The sequence below is a fragment of the Nelumbo nucifera genome, chromosome 5, assembly GCF_055504915.1.
Source record: "Nelumbo nucifera cultivar China Antique chromosome 5, China Antique-T2T, whole genome shotgun sequence".
Classification (NCBI taxonomy): Eukaryota; Viridiplantae; Streptophyta; class Magnoliopsida; order Proteales; family Nelumbonaceae; genus Nelumbo; species Nelumbo nucifera.
In genome coordinates, this window is record NC_142653.1 from 60,148,089 (window position 1) to 60,159,066 (window position 10,978).

The 10,978-nt window shown below is 36.8% G+C and overlaps 1 protein-coding gene across 2 annotated transcripts; it reads left to right on the forward strand.

Moving 5' to 3' along the window:
• Window positions 1-600: 600 nt before the first annotated feature.
• LOC104586202 (glycerophosphodiester phosphodiesterase GDPDL7-like) lies at window positions 601-10,646 on the forward strand. 2 transcript variants are annotated; one of them, XM_010243361.2, is made up of 10 exons: window positions 601-738; window positions 1,314-1,426; window positions 2,387-2,683; window positions 3,545-3,654; window positions 3,861-4,362; window positions 5,209-5,247; window positions 5,353-5,634; window positions 8,713-8,852; window positions 9,676-10,156; window positions 10,283-10,646. In XM_010243361.2, exons 2-10 carry the CDS (start codon window positions 1,324-1,326, stop codon window positions 10,576-10,578), a joined length of 2,250 nt encoding a protein of 749 aa, XP_010241663.1. In that variant the 5' UTR covers window positions 601-738; window positions 1,314-1,323; the 3' UTR covers window positions 10,579-10,646. The 2 variants fall into 2 exon arrangements, with proteins under 2 accessions (XP_010241663.1, XP_010241664.1); XM_010243362.3 differs by lacking the exon at window positions 601-738 and adding an exon at window positions 1,019-1,190.
• Window positions 10,647-10,978: the final 332 nt, after the last annotated feature.

The following is a 10,978-nucleotide window of genomic DNA, read 5'->3' on the forward strand; positions in this document are numbered from 1 at the left end:
AATCAAACCTGGTCCATTGACAGCTATAATCTTGTCTTCTATCAATGGATTGCATATTGACTATTTGGCTCAAACCAACCCAATCCAATATAAATTCATTACAGATGGATCGGGTCCAATCCAATCCAATAAATGTTTTGGACCATCAAATCTGGACTGGTCCAATTCATTCCAAATCAATTTTGGTTTGGACAGGGTACATTCCAAAACCGGTCCATTACACCCCTACTTTCAGCAAGAGTAAAAAGCTTCACCTCATGGGAGATTCCAGCAAATGAAACCAGACAGGAATTGTGTCAATTTCCGACCAAATTCTATGAAAGCGTTGACTGATTTCCTGTGTTTTTATCTTTTCCGTTGGTTTCGCTTCATTCTCCGCGAAAAACCGAATTATTTCAGCAGAGTTAAATGTGTTTGGTTTAATTAAAGACTGAAAGTAAAGTATTAGCCTAAATTTTAGCATTAAAAACGGTAAGCCGTTGAAAGAAAACACATTTACTGTTGTGGGTAAATTTTCTTTCAGAAAACCGTTAAGCCGTTGTGGGTAGAATTGTCTATCTGGCGCCAAAAACCATAAACAAACGTCTTCAACGAAATTGAAGAAAAGATGGGACCCAATAAAACCCAGTCTTTGAGAATTAGAACTCTTAAAATCACCGAAGTTGTATGTAATAACGTTTCCCTCTTTTCTCTTCCCATTTGAGGCTTTGAGTGTTGCAGACTCAAGCCTTTAGATTGGTACGTATCATCTCTTCTTGTTCTTGTTCTTCTTCATTGTTTCCTCACAAATCAGACCACAATCAACCATGGTCTGTAATGGGTTTGACCTAGAGGGCATTAGCAAAAATGGGTATCATGTGTCTGGTTTTCAAACCGTTGGTTGCGGGTTGACCTGTCCATCTGGCGCCAAAAAAGAAACACAGGACAGACTTAGTCTGACAAAGAGAAACAAATGCGGAGACCCATAAAAGCCTTGAAACTTGCCAGCCATTAATGCGGAAATTATGTGGGGGTTATTAAGACCTGAATCTCTTTGTCAGTTTTGTACTTCCCTTGAGAGTTTCTCCATTTGTGTGAAACTTGATAGGGAATGCCTGGTTACTTCTTTCAATCTTCTTTTCTCTTTTAATTCTTTTAGTTTAATAGGTATAATACAATAAGACAAATTATCAGGCGAATATCAATTTAAGGTCATTGATACTGTTCCATGTTACTGATTAATATTGAACTTGCGATCTCTTGTTTTAAGATTTATCTGGATCAATCTTCTGATTTGTTTTTGCTTTATTCTGGCCAATATCTCTGCTTTTCAGGATTAGAAAAATGGAACGGTGTTTCTTCTTTATTTTCTTGTTTATCCACTCAGCTTTGGCACAGAAACATGTAGAAGATCCTTCCCAGAACCAGAAGTGGCTGACACTCAATGGTAGCATCTATATTCTTCTTCCCGTTCAATGAATTTAATATCTGCTTTTCTGGGTCCTTGATCCTGGATTTCTTTTTATTTAAAGATTTTTTGGATGAAATATATATGTGGAATTCTGTTCAACTCAAGTTATGACATTTTCCTGTAAATAGTTTGATCTCTGCATTTGATGAAGCAGAAAAAAAAAAAAAGAGCAAGAATATTTATAAGAATTCCTAATAGTCTATCATTTATTTATTGGAGTTCTATCATTCTCTAGTCTTACAAAATATAATTCCATCTATTAAGATGCATTGATAAGGTGGAGGTTTCCATTATACAATAACAATAGAATGGAACTTCTCCCAGGTAAATGCAGTGTGGTTGCGTCATATTTCCTTTTGAAATCAGTATAGTCCTTTATATCGTATCAGAAGCATCAGCTTGATTTGCGACCTTTCTCTCTTTCTTTTTGTTCGTTCTGAGATAAATTGCTAGAATAGGAACCTCCACATTTACACCTAATGTAACTCTCACAAGGCACTTCCTTCACATCTACATTAAATATTTCCTTTTCCTTTTAATTTTTTATTTCAAACAAAAATCCATAGGAAAAGATGTATTGGGCACAGTTGTAACTGTAATTTATGTAATAGGTTGAGGTAGGACACTCTACCTCCCCTGGGAGCTGTATTTGTATGTATATTGCTGTTTTTTTTAATGAAATCTGTTCACTATCCAAACAAAGATAAAAAGAATAAGAAGGAAGATAAAACTGGTGAAAATATTTAGGGGAAGCCCAACCTTTTTTCAGGATTATTTATCAGAAAAGTTATAAATACAGTTTATAATTTACCACAGGAAACAAAACAGATGTAAATAAGATCTTCCAAATGTTTGCAATTTCATCCTTGTTAAGATTTCCCAAGACTCCATATTTTGTTACATGAATTAAGATCTTTATTTTACATGTTATTACAGGTGATAGACCTTTAGTGATAGCACGTGGTGGATTTTCGGGTGTTTTTCCGGAGTCCAGTCAGTTTGCCTACCAATTTGCTCTATCAACAAGCATATCTGATGTGGTTTTGTTTTGTGATTTACAATTAACAAAAGATGGAAATGGGATATGCCAGACAGAACTACGTCTTGACAATTCAACAACTATATCTGCCTACTACCCCGAGGGGGAGAAAACTTACAATGTGAATGGAAAAAATATTAGTGGGTGGTTTGCAGTGGACTTTACAGTTGAGGAGTTATTTAACAATATAACATGTAAGTGTTTCAGGATTCCTCTAATTTGGCTTCCAGGAAAAAGGATTTTGTTCTGTCTTGTCTCTGTGTGTGTTGTGTGCATATAATGGAAACTTATAGCTGTGTCTATTTACAATTGAGATCAAAATATGGTTCTTTTTTTATATTGTTTCAAATGCTCAAACTAACATAACAGCCTAAAGTCCTTGGTTTTGCTTTCACCCAAATTTTATTATAGTATGAAGAGAATTTCCATGGCAGGTTCATGTTACAAACCATCACCATAGCCACGGCACCTCAATGATAATGCAAGACACTAAAAATCATGCTTGAATAACATTATCTATATTTGCCTAATCTCATTTGGCACAAGAGTTAATTGTTAATTCTGGTTATTATTATTCTTAACATAAACCATCCAAAATTTAATAAGTCTTTCATTTTTTTAATGTTCATATCATTATTAAATAGGTATTTATCCTGCTATGGTATTATCCACAGGTTTGTAGCTGGCATTGCCAGTAAGGAAAGTAACCTACTGGATAAGAGTCTTCTTAATTGCAGTTGTAGATAGCAGGTGCTTTTCTGAAAATTTACAAATATAGATGCATTGAGATATGTATTCATGTACATGCGCATATGTGAAATTCTTTTCATTGCTTTTGTTACCAAAGAAGTTACAACCATGCTTGCTGTCGTTTCCTTTATCTATTTCTTACACAACCAGCAATATCCCAGAACAAATGCATGCAATGGAGACAGTTACAACCATAAATTATTTTGTATTTCCTATTTATTTAGTTAATTTGCATTCTTCTTCTAAGAGTTTGCTTTTGAAAGTAACTACCTTTCTTTTATGTGTATTTTCTTTGTGCTTTTAAGTGTCTCAGAATGTCTACTCCAGAGCAAGTATATTTGATGAGACTCTACCAATAATGACAGTTGAAGATGTAACAGGACTTCGACCCCCCAAGTTCTGGTTGAATGTTGAGGTATGTAGATATTCTCTCTCTCTCTCTCTCTCTCTCATATTCATCTCATTAGTTAAGCCTAGTCTCTAGAGAAACAATTCATAAATGTAGTTCAATAGAGACAGGCAATAAGGAGAAGCATATATATTTAGTTGAAGAGAATGGTCTGTTCATCATCTACAAAATTTAACATCAGGTCTTTCTTCTGCCTGTACTGTATGTTGCAGTATGACATGTTCTATGTTCAGCACAACTTGAATGCAGAAGCCTACATTGAGGAGGCTTTAAAACATATGCGTATCGATTACATATCATCGCCTGAGATTGGTTTCTTAAAGAACCTCAATGGAAAGCTGAACACAGACACAACAAAGTTAATATTTCGGTTCTTAGAAGCAGATGCAGTTGAACCCACAACAAAGCAAAAGTATGGTTCAATCTTGTCAAATTTGCCTGAAATCAAGACCTTTGCATCTGGGATTCTTGTTCCCAAGGAATACATTTGGCCTGTCAATGCTCAAAAATATTTAGAGGCTCACACTAACCTAGTAACAGATGCACATAAGCAAGGATTACTAGTATTTGCTTGTACTTTCAAGAATGATGGGATAGGAAGTTATAACTACAGCTATGATCCCACAGCTGAGTACTTGCAGTTCGTCGACAATCCTGATTTCTCTGTTGATGGGGTACTTACAGACTTCCCTCCTACTGCCTCGGAAGCCATTGGTGAGACATTTTGCTGCTATTCTTTCACCATGCATATTTATATTCTTTCTTAAATAATGGATATTCCAGAAAATGATTTAAGTGGCACAATAGCTATATAGAATCTCTGAGAAACTAACCTTTAGTATTTCATTCCATAACCCTAAAAATATCCACCTGAAGTATAGCACCACATAGAAAATGTTTCTTTTTTTTTCCCAACATTAAGATCATGTGCCAGTTCTTTTTGTTTTAGAAAACAAAATATGCACATTGACAAACACCTCTTTAGTGGGTTTGGGAGGAGAAGTTTTTAACCAACTGTCGTCCTGGCAGCCCAGTGCACAAGGGTCCTGCCAATGTGGGGTCTGGGGAGGGACAGATGTATGCTGCCTTACCCCTGCACATACAGAGAGGCTGTTTCCAATGATTAAATAACCAATTAATGCATTGCTATACTTTCAATGCTCAGGAGTCAGAAAACATAAGCAGAAAAACCACAAGAATACATTTGACTGGTCAGAATCCTTTCATACATCATCAGACTTTCTCACGACTGATCTGGTTCTAAACTGCTAATTACCTTAGAAATATACCTTTGATTGATAAAATTCGTCTACCCATTGCTAACATGTTACACCCTTCACAAGATCAGGATCAGGTCTTTCGAAGAACATGCAATCCCATAAACAAGTTATTTACAAGGTTTTGATATTCTCTTTTCAGATTGTTATGTTAAGCCAACTGAATCCTAATATTGAATCGTAAATCCTGTCATTGTTTACCACCCAAAGAGTAAATGTAAAAGAAAAGATTTTTCTTTTCATCATTTCTACTCCTATTTTCAGATTACTCTTTTCCTTGCAGGTTGCCTGGCGCATAACAACAAAACCAGACCTGACAAAGGTGATAAACAATCTTAAGCCCTTTCAAGGCCATAGTATTTGTGCTGGTGTAAAGAGTAGAAAGGAAATTATAAATATATAAATTTATAATCCTCTGTCCTTTCAGGTAAAGTTTTGGTCATAACTCACAATGGAGCTAGTGGAGTCTTTGCTCCCTGCACTGATCTTGCTTATCAGCAAGCAGTTGATGATGGAGCTGACATAATAGATTGCTCAGTCCAAATGACAAAGGATGGAATAGCATTCTGCTCTGAATCACCTGACCTAATGGCTTATACTACTGCAATGACTACTTTTATGTCTCGAACTTCCTCTGTCCCAGAAATCCAACAACACAGTGGGATATTTTCATTTGACCTCACTTGGAGCGAGATTCAAAGCTTGAAACGTAAACTCTTAAAAAGTCCCCTCTAATATTTTCCATGTTATAAAAATTAGATGCCCTTTGTGTAATCTATAGATATGAAGTATTAGTACCACATACATGCTTGCATTTTTCAATAGTTACATATATACATTCTATTTATTTATTGGCATATATATATGCCAATCTAGATATCTACATTGTACAGATGTATCATAGAACATGCATAAATAAAAGAATCAATTTTAGTAAAACTGTAAACTTTAGCCAATTTTGTGGTCTGTAATTAGGATCCATCATGAGCCCCTCCCCCAAACTCATGATTCAAATAAAACAGTAGGGAGAGTGTGCCAATCAACTCCATGGTGATATCCATCCAAGAATTCCCATGTAGGAGATTGTAGACATCAACTCTCATCATCATCATCATCATCATCATATTATCTAAGCCTTGTCCCAACTATATGGGGTCAACTAAAAAGAAACTGATCCTCTCTAAAATTCTTGCATGCTGAAAAATATGGTTGTTAAAGGCCTACCAACACAGAACCAAAATGTGATGTTTTCCATGGGAATCAATGTCCATTTGCTTTTTGGTTTCAGGATGGAAGTGATTTACCATAAATTTCATACCTCCAATATGATGATGATACCTTCATATTTTTTAATATATTTGTGGGACAAGAATTCACTAAAAGGCTATTCTCAAAAATTTTGAGGTGTTATCAGGTCTTTAGTGAATATTGGTAAGAGTGTAATGATTGAAATTTGGGAATCTTGAGGTCAGCTACTTGAAGAATGTGCTACTGCTATGGAATGCCGGATAGGTGATTTTCTTTCCACATATTTGGGTTTGCCTATTGGTGTTGAAACCTATTTTTCATCAACTTGGCAACTCAACTTAAATCAACCTTAATCCCAACTATTAGAGGTTGGCTATAGGAATTCTGTCCTGCTATTATTATGCTCTATCAAGAGACATGTTTTCTGTCAAACAACAAGTCCTTAAATCAATTTATTCTGCTTCAAACCACATTTTCTTGGTCTTTTCCTTGATCAATAGCCTTCTACTTGTGCCAATTTAATCCTCATTGGTGCAGTCATTGGTTGCTATGCACATAACCAAACCATCTTAGTTAACTTTCCATCATCGTGTCACTAATTGGAACTACTCGTTATTCCTCCACAATGTGCTCATTTCTGGTTCTGTCCTTTCTATTATTTCCACTCATCTTTCTTAGAGGTGTAAATCGGACCATGCTGGGCCGGCACGGCATGGCCTGCATGCAGCCTGTGCAAAGTGCAGGCAGTGCCGTGCTGGCCCACGGGCCATGCCTCCCTCCCCTGGGATAATTTTGGGGATCAGCCCAGCACGGCCCATGGCCCGAGCCCGTGCAGGCCCGTGCCATTGGCCGAGCCTTGGGCCAGGCCGGGCTGCAGACTAGGCCAAGCTATGAGAGGCCTATTTAAAAAATGAAAAAAATGTTTAAATTTTTATTTTAAATGAAATTTGATGTATATAATTGTTTATATATACAATGTAGTATAATAAAATTGAAAACAAAATTATATATATATATAATATTAATATATTATATATTTATCATATATATAATATATAATATATATAAATATATATATGGCCCGTGCTGGGCCGGGCCGGGCCATGCCGGCATGTGGGCTGCAGGTGGCATGGCCCATTCCATCGTGCCGTGCCTAGCATGACCTACATACTGTTGTGCTGGTCTGGCTCAATTTCGTGTCAGGCAGCAGGAGGCAGGTGGCACAGCCTGATTTACAGCTCTAATCTGTCTCAACATCCTCATCTTAGCTATACTTATTCTGGAACATGTTATTTCTTGGTTTTCCAACATTCTGTCTCATATAGCAATGTTGGTCTTATTAATGTTTTGTAAACTTTCCTTTATCAATAATATATTTCTAGTCACACAGAACAGTGGATGCACCTCTCCACTTCAAACACACTGCTCTAATTATCTGGGCAACCTCCTCTTTATTTTCTCCCTTATTATTGATGATTGATCCAAGGTATCAGTCTTGACCACTAGCCATGGAAAGAATTGAGAAGAAACTGGCTGGATGGAAGTACAGATAATTCTCTCTTGGGTAAGGTCACTCTCATTGATTGCTTTAGCAGCTATACCCATTTACTTTCTTTCTTTGCTCAAGGTTTCACAGAAGGTGGCAAAACAGACTGAACATATTAAAAATGTTTTTTTCTAATGCATGGAGGATGAGGGAGAAGATAATTCCATTTAGTGAAATGGTATTAGGCGTGTGAATGTGCCAACCATATGCTTGGAGGGATAAGACTTTAGAGTTATAAACAAAACTCTGCAAGCAAATAGTTATAACATTTTGAGAATGAGACAGGAGACATACGGGGGATGGTAGGGGAGAAACTCAGATACCAAGTTGAAGAATTTACACTACATTGGGCTTAGGCCTTCATGCCAGGTCCATTCAAAATTTAACAAAAGCTCAATCCAAGCCTCACCAAGTTGCATCTTCAGAGGAGGGTGGTGGTGTCTAAATGGCTGGAGTGAGATTATAGAGTTGCTACTACCACATCTGTTTTTTGTGTTTGGAAAGTATCATTTAGTTGCATCAGTTTTTTAGGGGTTCACTAAATATGTAGTTGGTAATGGTTCAGTACTGCAGTTTTAGTAGGATGAGTGGTCCGGAGTTGGTGATGTGATGATCCTCGTGATAACCTGCTCCAGAACCTCAATACCTTGGTTTTCTTTGTTACAGTTGTTCCCCTTCTTTGTATCTGCTTCTTCATCAAGCACCTCCTAGTTCTCCTGGTTTAGTTCTGAAACATTTTGACAGATAAGATATGTGGATGTTTATCTTACGTTTACCATCTTGTAGGGATATCATTGTTTATTTCTCTTTTTCCTTCTGAGTTAATTTTACTTTTGCTAACCAAATATAATTATAATGTGCATTTGAATTGGTAGAATTACCATTATACAAAAGACTAAATTGAAATTTAGAAATTAATTAATCATTGTTAGAGAGATATTGTATCTACTTAGCTGTAGAGACCCCAATAACATTGAAATTTTATCATTTCAGCTGACCTGCGAAGCCCAGTACCCAGTGTTTCCTTGCCAAGAAATCCAGCAAACAAGAATAAGGGTAAGTTCTTGACGCTACCTGAATTCTTGGACTTTGCAAAGGCCAAGGCAGTTCCTGGAATCATGATTGACATAGAGGTAAGCTTTTTCCTTGACTATACATTCAGTTTTTTTAAGTTGCTTATTGAATTCCCTCTAAATAAATTTCAAATCTAAAAAACCTTCTATTGCTACTACTATATGATCTTAGAGATTTTCTAGACGAAAGAGCACAAGAAATCTTTACAAACCTAGGACATTAACCAATGTATCCCTATTTATCTGGGTCTTTGGAGGGATGGGCTGGATGTAGATATAACCTCGGGCAGTTTTGTGTGAAATTGATGCTCTAAGACCTAAACTGGTGATCTTATGCTTTTCGTACTGAGATTTTGCATTTCACCAAACAATGGTCTCTAACTAAAATCTGTTTATAGCTTGTTAACATAACAAACTATTTTACTTGACTTGTGGATTTTACTCAAGGAATAAAAAATTACAGAGATGCACAACTTGACAGCAATGTAAGAAATCTCCTAAGCCAAAACCTAACAAACATCCTTACAAAGAAAAAAAAGATTGTTTTAACTAACATGGGGATGGTTTGTAATCAATAATTAAATGTAGTAGTTAAAGGCTATAACTTCATAATCATACATGTCTGAGGCTTCATATGATTGATCCTACCTAGACACCTCCAATTTAGGGAAGTTGAACATGAGTTGATAATATCATCATAATTATCTTATCATTGGACTTCAGCATAGAGGATCAGATAGATGGGATGCCATCAAGTGTTGTTCTCATTGCCTTACATGTGCATTAAGCATAAGGCCATCAAGCTATGACATTTACAAACAGTACTTGTACATGCCAGATTAGACTAACATCCAAAGAAGGTTGACATTTTCCTGTTTCTCAGAATGCTCCCTACCTTGCATCAAAGGGTTTTGACATAGTGGATATCGTTGCCAGTGCCTTGAGAAATGCCAGTTTTGACAAACAGGAAACCCAGGTTGTTATGATACAGTCAGATGACAGTGCAGTGCTCTCAAAGTTCAAGGATGTGCCCAGTTACCAAAAAGTCTTCCACATTTATGAGATAATCAGCAGTGTACCTAAGGAGACTGTGGAGGAAATCAAGAAGTTTGCAGATATAGTCAATCTCCCACGAAGCTCCTCTCTAGTTATATTAAATTCCTTCACCGTGAAGTACACTGATGTTGTTGACACGTTTCAACTTTCCAATATTTCTGTATTCACTTCTGTATTCATGAATGAATTCCCAACTATCGCAATTGACATGTTCTCAGATCCAATTGTGGAGTTGCAGACATTTGTTGCAGGATTTGGAATAGATGGGGTTGTAACTGATTACCCAGCAACTGCAAGGGCATATTCGAGTAAGTTTCGCAATCTAAATTTTACTAGAAAATGCAGTCAGGAAAAGAATGCACTCATAACACAGTCAATAGATCGCGTGGTTAAAGTACATGTAACCAACTAGTAGACCTGCTTGATTACTGCAGGAAGTCCATGTATTGATCTTAATGCTAATGTCCCTTACACCATCTTCCCGGCTCAGCCTGGTGCTCTGCTTGCATTGGCATCACCAGATGCACTACCACCTGTTGGTGCCCCAGCACCATCACTTACTGTGGGAGATGTCATCGATCCACCACTACCCCCTGTAGGAGATGCCACCGCTGATGGAGTTGGATCTACTGGGCTAGCTCTTCCAAGTGATCAGCCAACAAACAATGTCAATCTGAGTCTCTGTGTAGCAGCAATTGTGGCACTCACTTTGATGTTTTTGGGCCACTGACGTTGATTCACATGGAGTGGAATTTGTAATTTGTATTGGTTCTATACATTAACTTCACCATTTCTTAACTTCTTTCTCTAATCCCATTTGTACTTGTAGTAATTATCCATGATTAGCTTAAACTAGCTTTGCTGAATTATTGAATTTCATTTCAAAGTGATAAAAGAAAAAAAAAAAAAGATAATAAGAAGGAACTTATAAGACTGTTGTCTGCCAAGAAAAACGCTGTGCATTAAGGATTCTTATGTAATGAAGGTTACTTTTACCATGAAACACAAATGACTAGGGTTGTCAACGGATTAGGCAGACCCAACAGACACAAAGCAAATTGACCCAATTATATTGGGTCAGGGTCTTATTGTTCCTAAGGCTGCGTTCGATTGGGGTGTAAATGCAAATT

What these genes read in the sequence shown, in the direction of transcription:
- LOC104586202 (XM_010243361.2), top strand. Translation starts at nt 1,324, where the DNA reads ATGGAACGGTGTTTCTTCTTTATTTTCTTGTTTATCCACTCAGCTTTG. An exon ending in CAAAACCAGACCTGACAAAG is followed by an intron (nt 5,248 to 5,352) that starts GTGATAAACAAT and finishes CTGTCCTTTCAG; the next exon opens with GTAAAGTTTTGGTCATAACT. An exon ending in GAATCATGATTGACATAGAG is followed by an intron (nt 8,853 to 9,675) that starts GTAAGCTTTTTC and finishes CCTGTTTCTCAG; the next exon opens with AATGCTCCCTACCTTGCATC.